The 23,942-nt window shown below is 40.6% G+C and overlaps 1 protein-coding gene across 1 annotated transcript in view; it reads left to right on the plus strand.

Moving 5' to 3' along the window:
• Positions 1-6,376: 6,376 nt before the first annotated feature.
• Positions 6,377-23,942, plus strand: part of sh2d3ca (SH2 domain containing 3Ca) — a 68,720-nt gene continuing 51,154 nt past the window's right edge. Inside the window, exons 1-3 of the mRNA XM_052117704.1 lie at positions 6,377-6,499; positions 8,658-9,405; positions 23,193-23,232. Of these exons, the coding sequence (XP_051973664.1) occupies positions 6,481-6,499; positions 8,658-9,405; positions 23,193-23,232 (807 nt within the window). The 5' untranslated portion in view covers positions 6,377-6,480. The remainder of the gene's footprint in view (positions 6,500-8,657; positions 9,406-23,192; positions 23,233-23,942) is intronic.

Here is a 23,942-nt window from a genome sequence, read left to right on the forward strand (position 1 = left end):
ATGCCTACATCCAGTTGCCCTTACACATCTGCACTGCTCTTACATTTTAGTTTGAAACGCTACAAACACAGTTACAGAAACAGTGAAACATCCCAGTGCTGAAATAACTCCTTTATCAGCACTCTTGTAACAGAATCAAGGACTACTGTTGTGTAATACACATTATAATAAAATCTATGATGTGAAACACCTGATCACTTAGATAGGGTGTATTACTTTTCAACACCAATAGAGGCAACTCTTTACCATATCAAGTCCTTCTAGCAAGTCAGTCCACTTGGCAGCCATCTTTGGAATGCTCACGGGCAGCTATTTTTCTATGTAAAAAGCAGCATACAAGAGCTGCTCCTATCTACTTGAGTGGGAAAGTCAAAAAACTCAAAAACTGTTGGTCAGTATTGATAGGTGATGTCTGTATCTAAAAGGTGATAGGCTCTTTTACCTGTAAGTTGGGACCATTGAGCGTTCCAACTTCCCCCATTCATCTTAATAGAGTCTCTGCTAAATACTCTTTGACCATAGTTTACATGTCACTCACTTAATAAAATACTTTTAAATAAAAACGTGTGTCCTTAATATTTTTATCATGTTCTAACACAGTTGTAAAAGGTATAGGATGCTCAAGGTAGTGTTATATTGAGTAAATAATATAGTCATGGCTGAAGGGGTTGATGGTACTTCATCGCACATGTGCTTAACAACAAATATAGTCCCATAAAATGGGACGATATTTAAAATATGAAGTCCTTCCAAACCTTATTGCTTATTTATGGAATGTATTTAATTATTCATGCTTTAATTCACTAATGACAAATGCTAATAACTACCAAAGTAAAGCTAATGTTTTGTTGGGCACCATAGTATTCTTTGAAGTACCTTGGAGTACCATATTGAATTAATCTGTACAAATCTACATATCAAAACATGTTTTTACCATCTGATAACATTGCTGTAACATATGGTGCCACAGCAGTGTACAGAAAGAATTGTTTGTTTTAATGTTGGACAGGTCAGTAGCTGCCCATGGAAAAGTCTAGCATCTAACATTTATTAAGCCTCTTAAAGTACTAATATAGGCATTAATATAATTGCCCAGTAGATTGCTTCAACAATGACACATCATAAACATCTTTTCTTGCAACTTAGTAGTGCTCCATTTGATGAACTGCCATAAAGTTATTATACGCCTCCAGTTATGAATTTATTCACAGGCTTTCACTTACATGATGTAATGGTCCATGACTGAATTACAGAAGATGATGTTTGCCTAATTTTACTCAGAATTTGTTGCACACGAAACAAAATTAAGGCTAATATGCTGCTAATGTCTGCTCAGTTAATTCTTAATCATGAGTGTAGTAGTTGAGCATTCAGCAGGAGCACTGCTGTCCTCTGATGGTCAAACGGATTATTGCATGTGAAGTTACAGGGATGCACGACTTTAAGTCTTTATGTCTTTAAAGAAATGAAAATTTTTGTTCCAAACCAGTTTAACTTTCTTTCTTCTGTGGAACACAAAAGGAGATGTAAGGTTGAATGACTGGCTCGGTCACAATTCACTTTCATTGTATGGACTGAGCCTAATATTCATCTTAACTTCTCTACATGAAAAAGTCATATGGATTAGGATGGTGAGAAAATGAAGGTGAGAAAATTATGACCCAATTTAATGTTTTTGAGTGAACTATCTATCCATTTAGATCTCTTAAATGATATAGCAAGATGAATTACTTTGCCGGTTTTCAACACTTTTCTGACTAGCAACACCCTTTCACACTTCTTGAATTCTCTTTCCCCTGTTTATAACACACACACACACACACACACACACACACACACACACACCCTCACACACAACTCGACTTTCAACAGGAAGTAACGTTCACAGTGTCAGATAACAAAAACAGAAGTGCAATGCAACACATTTTTTCATTTACCCACATCTTGCTTCTTCTAAACCTGCCACATCACATGTCTTAATGTATGTATTATAAGAGCCTTCAAGTTAATCACAAAAAGATGCATCAGTGTTTATTTTTCATGTGGACAGTATCCATTGTATGGACTGAGTTAGCTTCCACGTATGAAAAACAGTCATAGGTACTTGCGGTTAGATTAGAGTTAGTCCACTACACATTACACAGAGAATATATTATATTTATATTTAACCCAATAAAATAATGCATATAATATTTGATATATGATTCTCTACAGCCCTTACATCATCAACAAGATAATATGCTGAAAAACCTGTTGTATGCAGTATCTACTTGTCAAAATTTTCATGCTTTTCTGGAAAAGACCTTTTAATGCATTGTGATGCAGATGTTTTTGCTGTAAAACCTGCTGATTTTGAAAAAACAGGAGTAACAATAACATTTATATTATTGCTTATATTTCAAAATGAGTACTTGCTGAATTGAAGCAACTTGTGCTTGGTTAAAAGTTTGTACATTATTTTATAGAACAATCACATTGAAATGTGTATCAAATATGATACAACAGGCTTTTGAGGTCTATCACTCAGTCACCATTCCATTCATGCCCACGACAATAAAAAAATTCAAAAATACTGACATATAATTTTTATTAAGATTAAAGAGTGAACTGATATTTATATGTATTTTTATATATGCAGCCTGCTCTGTCATTATAAAGATCTCACTGATTTATATTACAGTTGTTTAACATTTTACATTACAATGTCATCTCACTATAACCTCCTGAAAAAAAAAAACTTTTTTAAACATCAATATATACATTACATTGTGCAATATACATTATGATTAAAAAGTTATAAAAATTAAAAGCAGGGTTGGGAGGGTTACTTTTGAAATGTATTCCACTACAGATTACAGAATACATACTGTAAAATGTAATTTGTAACGTATTCCGTTAGATTACTCAAGGTCAGTAATGTATTCTAAGTACTTTGGATTACTTCTTCAGCACTGGTAGATTGTTTCACTTGTATTGACTATAAAAACTCAATATACACATGTTAAAAATACATTCTCTGAAAAACCTAAATATCTTATGCAGTATTGTTAAATCAAATTGATCTTGTTTTAAGGATTTTTTGATATTTTTACAGGAAAAAAAATAAAAAAATTATTATCAAGAATACAATTTTTGCCCTAATCTGAAAGGTCTTACTAAAAAAAAAAAATTATGATCCAATGTGAATTTTCTTGATAAAAAAATATGATCGTGTCTGGTAACATGTGCATGCAAAATGGCTACAAATAGCATTTTAGCTTAGCGTAAAGCTGACAATTTACACAAGGTTTATTTCTAAATTTACTTTAAACGTACTTCTCTGTCTGCTCGTATGAATGTAATACATCATAAGAAAGTGTTTCACCGCTGTTCAAATGCAGTTTGGATCGCATCATTTATATGTAGAAATGTTTTCCATCTGAAAGGACTAAATATTAAATTAAACAAATGACAATAAAATGCAAAGTAATCTCTTCAGTAATCAAAATAATTTTTGAATGTAACTGTATTCTAATTACCAATTATTTAAATTGTAACTGTAGTGGAATACATTTCATTATATTTTGTATTTTAAATACATAATCCTGTTACATGTATTCTGTTACTCCCCAACCCTGAGTATAAGTTACAATAATGAACAAACACAATCTGTTTTGACTAATAACACACAAATTATTGTATTCATCTTTTACATATCGAAAACATAATTCAAACATTCAAAGTGTAGGTTGGAGAAAGCATGCGAACCCGTAGACTACTGACGTCAACAAAAAACAATTAGAGTCAGGAGTCAGCAAACAAGAAAAGAAATATCCAATGAAAGAAATGAGATTGAAGGTGTGGGTTAGAGCTACTTTGACTTATAAAAAGCACTCAAACATTTTGAGTTTGCTATTCACAAGAAACATTTGTTGATGTGGATCATGCCCCGCAAAAAAGACTCTCAGAAGACAGACGATCAAGAACTGTTGCTTTGCATAAAGTTGAAAAGGTTTCCAAAGTTATCTTGAAGAGCTTAGAGATTCATCTGTCCATAGTTAGACAAAACATCTATAAATGGAGATGATTTAGTACTGTGGCTACTCTCTGCAGAAGTGGCCTTCCTGCCAAGATGACTCAAAGGGCACATTGCAGAATCCTCAATGAGGTAAAAAGTCTAGAGTGACAGCTAAAGACTTGAAAGAGTCATTGTAACTGGTTAACATATCTGTTCTTGAGTCAATTCTTCTTCTTCTTCTTTCGGCTGCTCTCATTAGGCGTCGCCACAGTGGACCGTCCGTGATCCGCATATTTGACTAGGTACAGGTTTTATGCTGGATGCCCTTCCTGATGCAACCCCCAGTGGTAAGGGACTCTCACTTACACCAATTTAGAGTCTCCAATTCACATAACCTGCATGTTTTTGGATTTGTGGGGGAAACCGGAGCACCCAGAGGAAACCCAAGAGGTTGAGCTGGGACTCGATCCCGGGACATTCTTATCTCTGTTCTTGAGTCTACTATACAGAAAGCATTAAACAGGCATGGTGTCCATGGCAGGACACCACGAAGGAAGCCGTAAAAACGGTGGAAGCAGGATCATGATTTGGGGCTGCTTTGCTGCTTCAGGGCCTGGGCCGCTTGCCATCATCGAAGGATCAAGAATTCACTAATTTAGACAAGTGCTGTTAGCTTAAGCAGATTGTGTTTTTCTATAATTGTGGCTGATGAAGATGACATACAATTCAAATAATATAATAATATTTATAGGTCACTAAGCAACTTTGTTCCACTTGGTCCAAAAGTTTTGCAAAAAGGGAATGCAGGCCTACCAAATACTAGGAAATCCATAAATTCATCTAAAATTTTCAATTAAACTTTTCCCTCAAATTGTCATTGTCATGTCATGTATATCATATTTTTTTTACATTAAAGTAGAGAAATAACATTCCTTCTTTTTATGGGGTGCCCCAACACATTCTCATTCCATGTGAAGTGAGACAATCCACTCATACAAACATATGATATTTTGACATATTAGAAAAGTCAAAAATAAAATGATAAAGACCACATTCAAACATTAGTGCAACATTCAAACCCCAAACTACACCCGAACAAACAGAAAAAAGAAAAACATGCACATTTACCCCTTGCACAACAGCGCCAACTGGCGTGCATCCCTCTAAACTCAAACAGTCCATGTACGCCTACGAGAGCAACAGCGACTTTGCCAAGACAGAATTACACAACAAAAGATAATCTATCAAACAAATTCCAGCCAATAGGCAGAATAAACACAAAAAACTTGTAGATTCATTCACACAACTGTCCCGAAGGTGTGTTCCTCCACAAAACAAACTCCAGCCACTAGCGGAACCAGCACAAAAAATTAAAAATAAGTTCAGTTTCATCGGACATCCAAACGAATGTTCAGTGAGCCGGCCCGTTCGGCTGTTACATGAGTGCAACAAATGACCTAACCACTCCAATGTCTTGCAAGAAATACTCTACAAAACAAACTCCAACCAATAGGAGGCATAAGCACAAAGAACATGCAGATTCATCCACAACACTGTCCCGAAGGAGTGTTAGTACACAAAACAAACTCCATCTGCAAAAAAAGAAACAAGAAAGGTGCTCAGTTTCCTTGGACGGTCAAGTGAATGTTCAGTGAGTCGGTCCGCTTGGCAGCAATGTGAGTACCACAAAATAACTTACTCAGTCCATTGACTTTATGAAGGACATCGATTGTTGGGGACATGTAAATATTTTACGGCCATCCTTAGCATCTATTCTCAGTTTGGCTGGAAACATCAGTGCAAATGCGACTTTCCGTTGATGTAAAAGTTTCTTGCAATCCTTGAAACTACCAATTTTCTCTCTTGTCGAATTCGCAAAATCTGGGAACAAGAAAATGCTGTGGCCTCAGGAATTCCAACAATCCAGACATTTTTCCACTGACATTTTCCATATCCTCCAAATTTTCCCAAACGTGCTCCAAATCCACCTTGGTCGCTAGCAGATTAGCAGCTAATTCCTCTCCAATGACTCCAGGTTAGATTTTTCTGGAAACAAGACTTAATATCTTTTGCATCTCAAGTAAATACATCTTGCTTTATGGAACCATTTTTTATAAATTTTTATTTTTTTGCAGTGTGTGCACTGACATACACAGCACATTTATTTATATGCAGATGCAGAGATAAATTCTGGTGGTGTCACCTTTGACAGAGTGACCCTTTAAACTTTCTTGCATGTCAACATCTAGTGCTATTGAGTAAAATGGTATTGCTTGTAAAGTGTATGCACATGTCAACGCCCAGGAACCACAGGAAGTCTTCGTTCACTCTTGCTTATTACAGAGATCAACCTTGTGCAAGAATGTACACACTGTATCCGCACACTCACATACAAACACACCTAAAAGTGCAAGCAGTGGAAAAACTGTAGCTCTGCATCCCGGAAAAGACCCTCCACATCCTGTCAGACAGAGTCAGGCACCATGATCAAACGCAAACTGAGTAAGTATATTTGATTGAGGACTTCCATTGTGGTAGGGAGTTATCATTGAGGGTGCTATTGCTTTGCCATGAGGTTTCTGAATGTGGTTAAAGTCTCTGGTTGGTTAAGAAATACTGTTTATTTATTTGACTGTATTGATTTTCATAAGGGCCTTAAAAGCCTAATGTTTCTTTTCTTATGTAGTTTAGTGTATTTTATTGTACAGTGCATAGAAAAAATACATTAAAGTGGTATTTTTTCTTAATCCATGTGGCATGCCTTGAGGTAAAGTCAAAGCCAGTATCAATTTCATTCTGAAGACAGTGATGGGATATGGAGTACCGTAATGACATTTGAGGTTTCAGCTGCACAAAGCAAATGAGTGTATTTCGAACTAGATCAATATGAACTGAATTGAACATTGACCAAAAGAAAACAAACTCATGATGAAAATAAAAGTCTAGTTTAGATCAGGCTGTGCATTATAAGGGCAAATAAGGGCAAATTGTATATTGTATATGGATAAACCACAACTAAGTGTATAATACTATGACTCTATGAGAGCAAATAAATGTAAAAGCAAACATGCTATTTAAAACCTCATAAAGCCTTAAAAGTGAAACGTTTTTACCACAGAAGGCTTGTGAACAAACCACACACACTAAGTTCTTATGTTTATCATTGTGAAACCAAAAGAAGAATATCCTTAAAGAAATAAATATATTAATATATACCAGTACACATCCTAGATTGCTGTACAGTATTTATGGAAAGCTGTCTAGCTACAGTATATTTACATTTATTTACATTTACATTTATGCATTTGGTAGACACTTTTATCCAAAGCAACTTACAGTGCATTTATTACAGGGACAATCCCCCTGGAGCAACCTGGAGTTAAGTGCCTTGCTCAAGGACACAATGGTGGTGGCTGTGGGGATCAAACCAGTGACCTTCTGATTAACAGTTATGTGCTTTAGCCCACTACGCCACCACCACTCCAGAATTAAATGTAATTATTTTATTAACTCATTTATCTATTCATTCTATTATTGGACGTTATTTATCTTGTGATATGTCATGTGAAAAATCTTTACATATTTGTCATAATTGTGTTTCAATGAGAAATGATTGTCTATGTTTTATTCTCTAAAGTAACAGTAAAATAGACATCCTATTTAAAGAGTAAACAAAAACAAAAAACAACAAAAACATTGGATTTGGTGTTTTGTCATTAGTACTTTATTTAATCTTTAACAGATGTTTGCACATAGAGGAATAATAATTTATGAATAATAATAATGTTTCGTTTGTGGAATCTAATTGTGCCAACATGTAATGTTTGTTCAGGGACTAAATTGAAGAAAAATATGTTAAAGGTAAATGGTATAAATTACTGTATGTAATATAAGGTTAAAAGCTGTTTTGTATTTGCGTTTTATAGCTAACACTTTAAACCTTTCACCAATATTTAGTTTTGCTTTCCTTGATTTTTAAAGGGATGGTTCACCCAAGTATGAAAATTCTCTCATCGTTTCCTCACTTTTATGCATCCCAGATGTGTATGACATTCTTTCTTCTGCTGAAAGATTTTTAGAAGAATATTTCAGCTCTGTAGGTTCATACAATGCAAATGAATGGTGGCCAGAACTTTGAAGCTACAAAAATCACATAAAGTCAGCATTAAAGTAATCCATAAGACCTAAGAGGTGTAATATATGTCTTCTGAGGAGATACAGTCACTTTGGGTGAGAAACAGATCAATATTTCAAAAATGTTGTACTATTAATCTCCACTTTTACTTTCACTTTCAGAATGTGAAAGTGAGAGTGGAGATTGGTAGTAAAATTTTACTTAAATATGTACCTGTTTCTCACCCACATCTGTCATATCGCTTCTGAACATATGGATTTAACAACTGGAGTCGTATGGATTACTTTTATGCTGACCTGATGTGCTTTTTGAAGATTCAGACAAGGTCAGGGCTCATATATTTACTTTAAAGACTGCATGTTGCACTCTCATGTTAAAGGAACTCTTGGAATGACAGAAAATCAAGAATGCATATTTATGCATATAGTACACAGTTATCACTATATAAGCTATTTATTGGCCATTAATGAGGTTTAGACAGAAATCTGTGCTGAGTTACATACAAGATGTTTTCTTATCTCTCAGACTTAAAGTGGTTTGGTAGTCTCAACAACCTGCGACGAAAGTCAGATACCCAAAAGGATGAAGGACCTGATCCGCTGTCAGTTAAAGAGGTGTCGACTGACGACATGGGGATGCATCCAAGGAACCCGAGCTATGCCACTTCCAGTGAAATGTACACCCACATGGGCACCATGCCACGTCACCAGAAAAAGGACAGAGGTTTGAAGAAGAGCAAGTCCAAGGACAAGGCCGACCTGGGTCGGCGCCAGAGCTTAAGACCTTCACAGGACTATGTAGTTGATTCACCCCTTCTAAGTATGCTTTCTGGGAAGGGCTTGGAAGCCCTGGAGAAGCCCATCATGGAGGACAAAGCAGCTATGCAGACAAGAGATAAAAGAGACATTCAGAATCGTGAGCTTCCTCTTCCACCAACTATGAATGGAGGCTCAACAGAGCAAGGAACTGCAGATAAGGACCTGGTACTTGAGTCTATACATCATGTTGATCAGGCAGCTCCATGTCTACAAACTTCAGATGATTTGCCACCAGATCTAAGTCTGACCAAAGAGTTAAAGGTTCAGCCAGTGCTGCCTATGAAGAGACACAAAGGAAACAACTCCATGAAAGGTTCAGAGAAGCCCCATTTGGACAGTAACTTGATTAATTTGCCTCTGAAGTTTGTCAGTCACACAGAGCAGAATAAAGAGCCAGAGGCTAATATGGGATCAGGCTGTAAACAAGACAAAAAAGAGGAGAAGGAACACAACAGGTAGGAATCAGATCAATTTCTTGACTCATTCTTTGAAAAATGGCTGATCTTTGTTTTATTCCAATGAAACTCTATTCGCAACAGATTTTATCTGTGTAATTCATCTATGTATTGATACCTTAAATAACCTAGAAACCATGAGACATCAGTTTGTAGGTGAACAACACCACCCCCCCCCCCCCCATACTTTTAAAGTTGAGATCTGTTATTTACAACTAGATTAATTTAAACACTCAGCATGGATGTGGTACAGAAACCGCTCAACCGAAACACATTTGTTGAACAACCACTGTTCTTAAAGAGACAGTACCATTTTAACATTTGTTATATATAATGTAAACGCAATATAAATACTGCAAATCTATCTATCTATCTATCTATCTATCTATCTATCTATCTATCTATCTATCTATCTATCTATCTATCTATCTATCTATCTATCTATCTATCTATCTATCTATCTGTTGAATGTAGCTGTTCACAGAGTTTTGTTGGCTTACTTTATTAATTTGTTTTCTAGCATGAGTTCTGTGATACCAGCTAATGCCATCTATTCAACAAAACGCCTTGCCAATGATAATTCAAAAGGAAATATAATTGCATTGTGTATGTATTAATATTTCAGTTTAATATTTAAGAGAGGAGAGATACCTAGAGAAATGATGCTGAGCCATATGAAGAAGAAGCAGTCTGTCACATTATTACACCAATCAGGTCAAAGTAAACTGGTCAAGGAAAACCTCATTTGATTGGTTACTAGAAGCAGGTAGTCCCGCCTTCCCACGTCAGCTTGCAGAACTCGTTTAAGTGAGAAATTTGTACCAAAAGTATGATCAAAACAATAGGAAGACGCAACGGTGAATATCTTATTATTTTAGGAAATAATTTATGCCACAAACACAAGTCATTTACACATTTTATTTTACACATGACTGATTCTATGCTGTCAATCCGTTTAGCTGTTCATGACACACTTTCTTTGCTTGCATATCAGTCAGAAGAATACACACCAAATTTACTTTGTGTTAATACAAAATTACAGATTCACAACACATGAATTAAACTTATGCAAAGCATTTAAGTATTGCTAATATTTTTTTCGTATGCTTGCAACTTGATTTACACCTTTACAAAACATCCAGTGTGCATGCATTTTATTTTTACGCTTACAATTTGATTTACGCTTTCCTCAAATCTTACTCCATACATGCAAATCATTTAGGCAATTTTACCTTCATAATTATCGTCATTCACGATAAATTATATTATGCCTTAAAACTTTCAGTAAATTTGTTTAATACATTTTTAGGTGTCTGTTGAGGCTAGTGCTGAGTTTTACTGTAGAATTAGTGAGTGGTGTATAGTATTTTGTCGATTACCATGGTGAATATCTGTAAGGGATGTCAACATAAATCTGCATCGTCACAGTCTCTGATTAATGTGAGCTGCCCAAATTCCATTTCAGTTGAGTTCCGCTGTGTTTTGTGAGTAAGTGACTGACAGGAAAATAGACTGTGGTGAGGGTGTCGAAGAGGTAAAGTGATCTAAATAGAGCGAATTTAAAAAAACACTTTCGTTATTTAGGAGTAATGCTATTGACATAAGCCACAAGTGATCGTGAAAAGATGCTATAATAATTATAATGCACTTGGTCAGAGCTTATTAAAAAAGACTGATGATGAAAGACTGTTTATTGCAAAAATGATCTTCAAATGAGACTGAAGGAGGATGCGGTGGAGGAAGCAAGATAAATGTTTTCAGGAAACCAGAGTGTTAATCTCTTCATGCTTTTGCATTCACTGTCTGAGGACACTGTGTCCCTGATCTGAATATTTTATTATCTCTGAATAACCATTATTTCTTTAATGCTTGTTTACCAAACCTCTTGACATACTCTGCTCTCCATTATAAAGTACTCTTTCTGCCTTTGCTTTTTAAATGCAGAATATTAAAGTCTTTTTAATCCAATTAATGAATATTTATCAATCAAAAACTCATTGTGCTCTAAAGGCCATCTATTAATGGATGGCATGAATGAATTTTATAGGGGGTTTACACTCTTCATCTTAGTGTTATTGTGTGTATATAATTATTGTGTAAGCTTTTCTGCTCAGCATAGTTTTTAGCATCCTGTGAATGAGGGTCATACGCTCTCATGTGGTTCAGTAATTAACCACTTCAGGAAATTCACTTCAGGCATTAAAACATGAGAACAACTTGAGTTAAAGTATAAAAACACTGTTAAAAGATGAACCACGTTAAATACAGTACTGTGCAAAAGTCTTAGGCACATAAGATGATTCACAAAAGCATTTGTCTTAAGATGGTTATTTATATCTTCAGCTTTAGTGTGTCAATAGGAAATATAAATGATAGACTCCCAAACATTACTTCTGCAAATAGAAAAGATTAGAACAGAAGAACAGGGAGCCCTGCAACAGATGTCATGGCCCCCACAAAGCCCCCCACTGAACATTGAGTCAATCTGAGATTACATGAAGAGACAGAAGCAAGTGAGACGGCCTAAATAGAAGAACTGTGGCCAGGAAGAAGCTTGGAACATCCCATCTGCTAACAACTAAGAAAAACTGTGTCCAGGTGTACATAGGAGAATTGGTGCTGTTTTAAAGGCAAAGGTGCTCACACCGAATATTGATATAGCTTTTTTTTATGTTTACTGGACTTTCTATGACATTAAGTGATAAATGAAAACTACTTATGCCATTATATTTGAAGACATCCTCACTATGCAACATTTTTCACAAGTGCCTAAAACTTTTGCACAGTACTGTATGTTTATACGGTATACTTACTGTATTTTAATGTCAGATTCTCTGTGTATTTCCTGCCTATGTTTATTGTTCAGTTCATGTTCTTATGTACTGTAAAATAAATAAGACATCAAATTTCTTGCCCACTTCAAATTCATTCCGTACAGAGCTCTTTTTTCCAAATATAGTAAAGGTATACAAAGTTGGTATTTCTGAAAGTTTGGGAGTATTTTTGAGTGTCTATACACTCCCATGTGCTGCTGGTAATAACAACAGATGTGTTGGTCATGACATTGCTCTTCAGTTTCTGAGCTGAAACGTGTACTCCATTATTTCACTTTGATTGACTCAAACTGAAGCACTGAGTGCATTTATAGCATGTCTTTTCCCTGTTTGGCAGTGGCATCCACACTCTTGTTCTTGTCTGAGACTCTTCCCACGCTCAATGCTGTTTCTTGGCCTCACCTCATGGTGATTTTCTGGTGCACTTTCTTCAACATCCTTTTTAAAATTTCTTCCCACACTGAGGGAATTTTTTTCTCTCATTACGTATAAATTCTCTGGAGGTTAAAAATGTTGAAAGTAGTTTTCTCCAGTGTACATTTACTGAGGGAATTGAAATATTTTTCACCCAAATATTTTTTATATAAATTATAGGGGAAACCGGGGCTATTTGTGCTATTTTTACTCAATTTCTCAGGGTGGGTTTATTTTTGAAAGTCCATTTATGTGTAGAAACATGCCTGGAAGTTTTGACTACAATAAAGCCATTGGACATTTCCACCTTTATTGACCAGAGAGGAAAAAAAGATACAGTTAATTTAACACTCTTTTGATAATAGGAAGTTGTTGGTTATTTACATTGTGTCTGTTTACATGCACAGCAATATGCTGATAGCTCCCAAAAATCATCTTATTTAATAAATAAAAAACCATATTTTTAAAAATTATTCTCAGTTTTTGATGTCAAACCATGAAGAGGCAATTGCACAACATGTGTGTACATTTGATAAGCCAGTAAAAATGCTGGTAAAGGTTTTTACATGGAACACAAAATATGGGTAATGGGCAAAAATCTCCCTGTGCCAATCGGTTTATTTATTTATTTGTTCTCCCCTTTTTCACCCTAATTTGGAATGCTCAATTCCCAATGCACTCCAGGTCCTCATGGTGGCGTAGTGACTCACCTCATTCTGGGTGGCAGAGGACAAATCTCAGTTGCCTCCGTGTCTGAGAACGGCAATCAGCACATTTTATCACGTGGCTTGTTGAGTGCGTTACCATAGAGACATAGCTCATGTGAAGGCTTCATTCTATTCTCCATGGGATCCATGCACAACTCACCACTCACTCCACCAAGAGAGAGAACAAAATGATAGCAACAACGAGGAGGTTAACCCAACGTGACTCTACCCACCCTAGCAACCGGGCCAATTGGTTGCTTAGGAAGCCTGACTGGAGTCACAAGTTCGAATCCAGAGCATTCTGAGTGACTCCAGTCAGGCTTCCTAAGCAACCAATTAGCCCGGTTGCTAGGGTGGGTAGAGTCACGTTGGGTTAACCTCCTCGTTGTTGCTATAAAGGTGTATTAGTCAGCGTCTTTATTTGCTGAGCTACCCAGACCCCGAATAATTGGTTTATTCTTAAGCGGTTTATGACCGAACACTGATAAAGTTTGTTTAATGCGTTTACATGACCACATGTTTTCGGCTCATTAAGAATATTTGGTGTAAGAACACGCTCATTGACCCTGTTTACAGAACTGTTTATTCCAGAATCGGCATTCTGAAACTTAATTTAATTGAAAATGCTGTTTTCCTTATGCTGTTTTGGAACCAGGAACCAGTGGCTGTGTGCCCATTGCACATGGTGCCCCAGCCCAGTTTGGTGGCATCTTTGGTGACCATGAGACGACTGAGCACTTGCTGTAGGGGAACTCCGTACTTCTACTGCCCGTAGAAACGCAAGGTCTGTCGAAGTGGCGGCAGAGCAGTGTGCAGCGTCGCCATGCCCATCTCGGGACTCGAGTCTGAAGCCAGTGCTGAAGCGGTCTCATATGCATCAACCTGAGCAGCGTCATTGCTGCTGTGGAAGCCATATACCCCAGGAGCCTCTAAAGGGTTTCAGTGGAACCGCTGTCCTCCGCCTGAATGACTTCAGGCAGTTCAGCACCAACTGCACGCTTGCTTGTGAGGCACACTATCATGGAGTTAACTCCATACCGAGAAAAGATATGCTCTAAACCCGGGAGAGCTTGCTCTTTTCCCAGTTGACATGAAGCCCTAGACGGCTGAGGTGCCTGAGCACCAAATCCCTGTGCATGCACAGCAACTCTCGAGAGTGTACTAGAATCAGCCAGTCGTCGAGGTAGTTGAGTATACGGATGCCTCTCAAGAGCTGCCTCTGCGACTTTCGTGAAGATGCGAGGTGATAGGGACAGGCTGAAGGGGAGGACATTGTACTGATATGCCGTTGAAATCAAACCGTAGGAATTGTCTGTGTTGAGGTAGAACCGAGACATGAAAGTACGTGTACTTCAAGTCTAACACCTCTAACCAATCTTGATGCCAGACACACGTCAAAATGTGTTTCTTGAACAGGAGTTTGTGTAAGGCCCGGTTCAGAACTCACAGGTCCAAGATTAGCCGCAGCCCACAACCTTTCTTTGGGAAGATGAAATAAGGGCTGTAGAGCCCTTTCCCCATCTCGGCTAGAGGGACAGGCTCTATCGTGTCCTTGCAAAGTAGTGTCGCGATCTCCTCACGCAGGGTGGCGATGTTCTCGCCCTGCACCGAAGTGAAGCGGGCGCCGCTGAAAGAATGTAAACTGATTTGTGTAGCCAAGTCGGATGGTCCTGGCTAGCCACCGTGATGGCTTGGAAAGCGTAAGCCACACGTCCAAGCTCCGGGTGTGGGGTACTAAGGGGACGATCACGTCTGACGTACCTGGGAGTGGGGCCTCGCAGCACATGTCAGGCGACATTGCGTCAGGGAGTGTTGCTTCGACCCGAGGTGGCTGTGCTGAGAGGGAGCTCAAAGCACTTACCTTGCTCTGAGAAACCGGCATAGGGCGGGTTAACGACTGAGGAGGAAGGCCTCTTGGGCCATCCTCGAGACTCGTTACAACCGGCGGGCTGTAGGTGTGGTAGGTTTGCAGGGCCCTGGCTGCAGGTGCTCCGTGGCCGGCGGCCATAACATTTGCAGCTGTGGACACCGATTACGTGATCCAATGAGTGAGGAAACCGCTATGTGACAATGTGAGTTCCGCAGCCCTTTCGGGGTGCGGCGAACAAAAGAGAAAAGGAAACGAAGGATTTACCTCTCGGCCCTCCAGCAGGGGATGGAGTGGTCTGGATACCAGCTCTGTAGCGGACATCTCGCTCCCTGGGTCGTCCACCTCAGGGGCGCTTAGAAGCCTTCCTTCTCGTGCCAGCCCGAGAGACGGGGGGCATCAGCTTCCTGCGGGGGGCTCTACGCTGGAGCTGAGAACTGGGCTCGGATTGAGGCGGAGCTGCCTCGGCTTTCGCTGCTGCAGGGGGACGCCCTCAGTGAGCAGACGGGGTGCAGGATCTTGAGCCATGCCAGGGCAAGATGTGCTGGATGACCTCGGCGGTGTCGTCGAAAAGTCTGATTAGGGATAAGGGTGCGCTGAGATAGCAGGCTTTGTCGGCATCCCTCATCTCGACCAGATTCAGCCACAGGTGGTGTTCCTAGACCACCAAGGTGGACATCGCCTGCCTGAGTGCTCATGCTTTGACCTTCGTCGACCAGAGGGTGAGGCCGGTCGCCGAGGACTGTTCAGCAGGACTGTAGGCTTTGGTCGCCAGAGACGACATAGTCCTACAGGCTCTGGAGGGGAGCCAGGTGGCGGCATTTTGCAGGCACAGGTGCATCGCAACTGCCTTATTCACCTGAGGGACCTCCGTGTACCCTTGGACTGCCCCGCTGTCAAGGGTAGTGAGAGCGGATGAAGCGAATGGTGCCCTCCATGACCTCGTCAGTTCGTCATGCACCTCCGGGAAGAAAGGGACCAGTGGGGTCGTGACCATGAGAGGCCATTACATGTGACATTAAGACATTACGCACATAGCAGCTTTTCTGTTTAATCCTTTCTTTTTGAAAAAAAGTGCTGATTTATGAGTGAAGAGCACAATGTGACAAAAACAAGAGCGTCTTTTTTATCACATAGCTTGCTTGCAAAGACACGGTATAATGCAATTTTTTGTTTCAGCAAATCTGCGACTTCTTGTATTAAAATGTGCTCACACTAAACTCGAAAAGAGTGACATTTAATTTGGCATCTTCTCCCATCTGACTGTCTAAATCCACCACTCTCTATTTTATTCCTCTTCTGCTCTTGGAGCAAATGTATAAGTGAAATTAATATTTGCTGTGATCTCCCATTCACCGCTGTCAAAGTTTACCCTGCAAACGTTTACTTCCGTGTTCCAAAACTCAGAGTGTGAAAAAGGTCTATTGGTTCTTAAGAATGCTAATTCATTGATTTGAGCTAATCACAACATCCTGTTCATAAAGTTACGGTGTCAACAAAATAATCTATTCCTTTATTAGGGTCGACTCCGATACTAGGAGTCAGAGCCGAGGAATCAACTCTTGTGGAGTCGACTTCCCATCTCTATTTGTCATATATTTTAACCAGGATATTTGTAGTAAAACCATAGTAATAATACAGGAAAATTACATTTTTGGTTATTATAGTTTTACTACAAATACCATGGCAGCCAAAAAACAAAACAAAACATGGGCCTACAATGGTCATGGTTAATATAATATTACTATAGAAAAATGATTTCCGCCAAAAACTAAAGTTAGGCTATTGTGGTTTTGTTTTGTTCCCTTATTGACCCAACCGCTATTACAAAAATATGATGATTTTGTAACTAGTTTCGAGGTTAGAATTCTCAGAAGACAATAACAAATTTTTATAATTTAAGACATAAATAACCACTGCAGGTTAAAACAAGCATTTTTGCATTTGGACGTTTGACTCAAACTTTATAGTCACTGAGCCTTTGTGACATCTAGCTCCCATCTATAGAGCTTTTCTCTAGTATTACATTTCACTTAAAAAATCTATAATAAAAATAAATAAATATCGCTAATACATTCCTCTCTTATTCATAACAATTTCACCATACTTGAAATAGCAGTGTTATTAATGGTCAGTAAATAGATCTTAAATGCATATATTCATTAATAACAACAAACACAATTGTTACTTAATGGCATGAATATTGATGATAAGTAAAAAAGTGAATTTTTATAAAGATATGTGCCTATGCTTTCTCCTAAAATAAAGAAAAACAGTCATGAAAGGCTTGCAGAGGCTCACATACACAATTTCACATAAAAGAAAATTTGCATTTCAGATCAAAATTTTTGGTGGCTTTGAACCCTTTTTACAGTTTCTCTCTCTGATGCTGCCTTCCTCTTTTTTTATGATTTCTTTCTTATTGAAATACAAGATTTTATTGGAACAAAATGAGAGAGAATGATTTTATCTTGTCTTTTTAATTAAGTCTTATATAATTATAAAAATGTTCAGGATGTTACTGTTCTCACATGTGTTTGTACTTCCCTATCTGATCTGGCCATTAATGTGTTGTGTGAACATGAACACACAAGTCAGATCCTTTAAATGTTAACAGGGGCTGAAATTCCTTTCTGAGTTTAACTAAGCATTAGTTAAACATTTTGTGACTTCAAAATCTTTCGAAATCTCATAACATCTCCCATTATAAGTCGTCTTCTCTCCATGATTTAAAGCATAATGCTGAGTTGCCTTTTAACATCTTTCATATACTGTACTGTAGGTGTCTCTTCAACTTCGGGCATCTTGATGTCCCAGCTGATTTTTAATAAACGAACAAATCTTTCTTTTTTATATATCTGAAAGTAACTTTAAAATTGACGCATTACATTTTTTTCCTGGCCTTTATCATTATTTTTGCTACCTTTCAAATGGCATTTACAGTGCTTACAGAAAATTAACAAAAACCTTTGGGATAGTCACTTTTTTTCTTATAGCTTAAAATCCTATAGCCTATAAAAATACAGCTTTATTTACACATTTCTCCTAATAACGTTCATGTTGAATATGAAAAATAATACAATAGTAAGAAAATATATAAAAAGATGAAAAGTAAAAAGATATCATACCCATGCATTTAAGACTTCATTGAGCTACCTTCTGCTTTAATGACCAGCCTGATCTCACATAATATTCGGCAAGTTTATGGCGATTTTTCTTTAGACAAAATTTGTATATGATGACCGAATTTGAAAACAAAGTCTCCAGAGGCTAAAGTGTTTCAGAGCATATAACAAGTGTGACATCCATTTATATCCAGGAGAGGTCACCAGAAGCCAGTTAAAAAATAATTGTTTTCAGCTGAACAGGGTGTAAAACAGTGAAGAGAAATGCTTATTTTATTTAATCTACCCCAACCAAAACCCAAATCAAACCCTAACCATTGGTAAAGACAAAATGCAATGTTAGGGACAAAAATGTAAACTTATCATGCTAGTTATTGTGTATACAAATGTGATTACTTCCTCATTTGAATGGGGATTGAACTGTGGTCTCCCATGCAACTGACACAACGTGATACCAGTTGTGCCAAATATGTCAGATGGGAGATAAGGCATGTCAGTGAGTCTGCATACTGTTGCCGATCCTAGGGCACTGGAACTTTCGGAAACAGCATGCCGACTTTCCATGTGATCATTTTGTAATGACAGCCATCAGTCTGTTTAGATATGTCACTCTTAGTTTTGTGCACCTAGTGCCTTGCAGAATTGTTTGAGTTCAGACAAATTGCAGGATGTGCAGCAGTGGACTGCTCTCTTCAAGTCCATCCATAGATTTTCCATTGGGTTTATTTCAGGGCTCTGATTTGGCCCCTCAACGACTTTGCACTTTCTATCTTTAAGCCACTGGTTTTTTTTTTTTTTCAGGCCTATGCCACTCACGGTCATGCCCCGCCCCTGTCCCTTTCTTCCCGGAGGTGCATGAGGAGCTCACAAAGTCGTGGCGGGCACATTTTACTGCCCGGACCCGGTCTCTTAGTTCCTCTGCTCTCACTACCCTCGATGGTGGGGCTGCCAGGGGGTACTTGGTGATTCCCCAGGTGGATAAGGCGGTTGCGGTGGACTTGTGCACAACCACCTGGCAGAACCGTCTGAGACTCCCATCCAAGGCCTGTGGGTTTATGTCGTCACTGGCGACTAAGGCCTATAGTGCTGCTGGACAGGCGCCACTGCCCTGCATGCCATGGCTCTCCTGCAAGTGCACCAAGCCAAGGTGCTGAGAGGACTGCAAGAGGGTAGTTCTGACCAGAGATAAATGCAGGAGCTGCGCTTAGCGACCAATCCTGCCCTCTGGGTGACGAAGGACATGGTGCAGACTCTTGGGCAGGCGATGTCCACCTTGGTGGTCCAGGAGCACCACCTTTGGCTCAACTTGGTAGAGATGAGGGTGGCTGACAAGGTATGGTTCCTTGACGCTCCCATCTCCCAGGTTGGCCAATTCACCAACACCGTCGAGGACATTGCCCAGCAGTTCTAGCAGGTTAAGCAGCAGACAGACGCTATTCAGCACATCCTGCCCCAGCGTGGATCAAGGTCCAGCAACACTGGCTCAACCACAGCCTGCCCAAGTAGGCCGGACCTGGCGTGGAGTCACCCACAGGAAGCAGACGCCACCTGTCTCATGGCCAGCTGCTAAGAACCCAAGGAAGGCTTCGAATCACCCCTGAGATGGGCAACACGGTGAGTCGGAGACAATGACACACCCACGACAGGATAGTTGCGACAGGTCACAAGAATGATTTCCCTTCCCAGACCGATCTTATGGTGGGTATACGGAGCCAGGTAATTGCTTCGATGTCCCTGGACTCAGCTCGGTCATGAGTGATGCCTCAGGCTCCACCATTCTGCGAGGCCCCACCAACCGATACGTCCAATGTGATTGTCCCCTTGGTCCCCCTTGCCTGGAGCTTGGGGGTGTGGCTCATGATCCCCAACCTGTCGCGGTGGCTGACCAGGATTGTCCGACTCGGCTACATGATTCAGTTTGCCAGGTGCCCATCCAGGTTCAACACCGTCCACTCCACTTGGGTGAAATGCGAGAACGCCGCTGCCTTGCGCGCGGAGATCTTGTCCCTTCTACGGAAGGATGCGATAGAGCCTGTCCCTTCAGATCAGATGAAGATTGGGGTTTTACAGCCCTTACTACATAATACCTAAAAAAGGTGGTGGGTTGCAGCCAATCTTGGGCCTGCGAGTTCTGAAAGGGCCTTGCACAGACTCCCGTTCAAGATGCTGACGCAAAAGCGCATTTTAGCAAGCATCCGGCATCAAGATTGGTTTGCAGCGGTAGACCTGTAGGGCGCATACTTCCACGTCTCGGTTGTACCTCGACACAGGCCCTTCCTACGGTTTGCTTTCTAGGGCCAGGCATACCAGTACAAGGTCCTCCCCTTTGGTCTGTCCCTGCCTTCATGAAGGTTGCATTATCTCATGGACTGGCTGATTCTAGCTCATTTGAGCGATTTCTTGTGTGCGCACATGGACCTGGTGCTCAGGCACCTCAGCCGGCTGGGGCTTTGGGTCAACTGGGAAAAGAGCAAGCTCTCCCGGTTCAGAGCATCTCTTTTCTCAGGAAGGAGTTAGGACTCAGTCTCTATGTTGGTGCGCCTCTTGAACGAGCGCATGCATTCAGTGCTGGACTGCCTGAAGTGTTCAGGTGGAGAATGGTGGTCCCAATGAAACAGTTTCAGAAGCTCCTGGGGCATATGACATCCGTGGAGGCGGTCACGCCACTCGGGTTGATGCATATGAGACTGCTTCAGCACTGGCCACAGACTTGATTACCAAGATGGGCATGACACTATGGGGTACATCACATGCTCATCACGCCGATCTGCCACTGCCTGTTCAGCCCTTGGACAGATCCGGCATTTCTATGGGCATTGGTTACCCTAGAGCAGGTGTCCAGGCACGTCGTGGATGCTTCCATGCGTGGCTGGGGTGCCGTGTGTAACAGGCACGCAGTCCCCACCTCCTGGACAGGGCCATGACTATGTTGGCATATCAACTGCCTCGGGTTGCTGGCAGTATTGCTCGCCCTGCGGAGGCTTCAGCCATTGATCCAGGACAAGAACGTGTTGGTCCGGACGGACAACACGGCGACAATAGCATACATCAACTGCCAAGGCGGCATGTGCTCTTGTCGCATGTCACAACTCACCCGCCATCTCCTCCTTTGGAGTCAGCAGTGACTCAAGTCGTTGCGAGCCACTCACAACCTGGGCGACATCAACAGCATGTTGGACATGTTGTCGCAGTTGGTCATGCTCAGGAGAGAGTGGAGACTCCACCCCCTGACCTGTTTGATTCCCGGGAATCCTCCCTCTGCCCTCTGACTAAGGCTCCCCTCGGCACAGATGCGCTGACACACAGCTGGCCCCGGGGGCTACACAAGGATACGTTCCCAACACGTGAGCCTACATGCACAGACACTGTGCAAGGTTAGGGCGGACGAGGAGCAGGTCATCCTAGTAGCACCCTACTGGCCAACCCAGATGGGGTCTCGGACCTCATGCTCCTTGCGACAGTCGCCCCCCTGGAGAATTCCCCTGAGAAGAGATCTCCTCTCTCAGGGACGGGCATCATCGGGCACCCGCAACCAGACCTCTGGAATCTCCAAGACTGGCCCTTGGATAAGACATGTAAGACCTAAGTTGCCCATGGTAGTAGACACTCAGGCTAGGGCTCCCTCTATGAGGCACCTGTATGCCTTGAAGTGGCGTGTGTTCACTAAGTGGTGTTCTTCCCGACGAGAAGACCCCCAGGGATATGCTGTCAGGTTGGTGCTTCCCTTCGTGCAGGAGAGGCTGGAGGGGCGGCCGTCCCCCTCCACCTTGAAGGTGTGCGCGGTCTCTGTAGCAGCACACCATGATGCAGTTGATGGTAAGTATCTCCAGAAGCACGACCTGAACATCAGGTTCCTTAGAGGCACCTGGAGGTTGAATCCTTGCAAACCACGCCTCATTAGCTCATAGGATCCCTCCGTTGTCCTTCAGGGCCTACGGGGAGCTCAATTTGAGCCCCTGGAGTCAGTCGAGCTAAAGGTACTCTCCTTGAAGACTGCCCTCCTGACTGCGCTCACTTCCATCAAGAGGGTAGGGGACCTGCGGATATTCTCTGTCAGCTACACGTGCCTGGACTTCGGGCCGGAATACTTTCACGTCCAGAGACCCCGACCGAGCAATATGCCCAAGTTTCCCACGACCCCATTTAGGGATCAGGTGGTGAACTTGCATCCAAAGCTGCCCCAAGAGGAGACAGACCCAGCCTAGGCTTGGGTGTACAGTGCATGCTTTACGCATCTATTTGGATCGCACACAGAGCTTTAGATGATCTGAGCAGATCATTGTCTGCTTTGGTGGACAGCGGAACGGGAGCGCTGTCTCAAAAATGAGGATCTCCCACTGGGTCACTGACACCATCAATTTGGCTTATCACAACCAGGAAGTGTCGCCTCCCTCAGGGCTACGAGCACACTATACTAGGGGTGTGGTTGGCCTCCTGGGCCCAGACCAAAGGCGCCTTTTTGCAGACATCTACAGAGCAGCGGGCTGGGCAACACCATACACCTTTGCAAGGTGAGCCGGTCTCGTCCTGTGTGTTGTCAGGTACGAGGAGGTAAGTTCCGGGACAGCTGGCCGGGTGTACCACTTGCACATAGTGCCTTTCCCCTCCCCAAGGTGAAGACATGCGCTTTTTACCCTCAGTTGCATTCATGAAGTTGTGGACCCTGAATGTCTTTCCTCCTTAGCCCTGTGAATATGAATATATATATATATATATATATATATATATATATATATATATATATATATATATATATATATATATATATATATTTTTTTTTTTTTTAAATAAGAATACCTTGTGTTAATCATTTGTCACACTGTCATTGTCTTTTTCACAGACAGCTGGACACCACAGATGTCCAAGAAGAATATGTAGAGGTGAGACATTTTGTTTGTTTGTTTCTTTCTTTCTTTCTTTCTTTCTTTCTTTCTTTCTTGTGTAATTTCTGCACCAGAACTGTGAAAACAATTACCTTTTTCAAACTAATTTCAGGGACACTCCCACCTCTACCATTGGTCTAAAAAACATTTAGTCCTGTGTGCAAACTCACACCATTGAGTCAATGTTCCAAGCTGGGTTGCAAGAAATTTTTAAAATAGAAAAACTATTTGTGTGCGTCCTTGTGAATTTTAGCTGCAGGAAATTATGCTTGTGTCTGTATGTTCTTTAATCTAGGCTGTATCTCCAAAAATCTCACAATTTTTCTTGAAGAAGCATTAAATGTGGTTATTTTATGCTTAATTAGGTAAAACATCCATTAAAACCCTGTATTCATTAACTAAAAGCAGCACTTAAAGATGTAAAGAGAAAAGAGTGTGATGAGTTCTTGTGGTAAGTGCTGATTTGGTCCAAATTAATGTCTTTGCCCTGGTCCTTTGCTCTTTCATTAAGATATTAGATTTTATGTGTGTGTAGTAAACTCTGCAACCACTAGATAGAGCTGTACATTGTATATGATTATAAATCATGAAGCTAGAAAACTGAGGTAGCCTTCGAAACACTCAGTGCTACACTTAGGCACATTCACACACCTATTAGGGTTATACAGACATATTAGACACCTCACATGTGCACACAATCTAATGCA

Source organism: Xyrauchen texanus, chromosome 44 (genome assembly GCF_025860055.1).
Source record: "Xyrauchen texanus isolate HMW12.3.18 chromosome 44, RBS_HiC_50CHRs, whole genome shotgun sequence".
In the NCBI taxonomy this organism is placed as follows: domain Eukaryota; kingdom Metazoa; phylum Chordata; class Actinopteri; order Cypriniformes; family Catostomidae; genus Xyrauchen; species Xyrauchen texanus.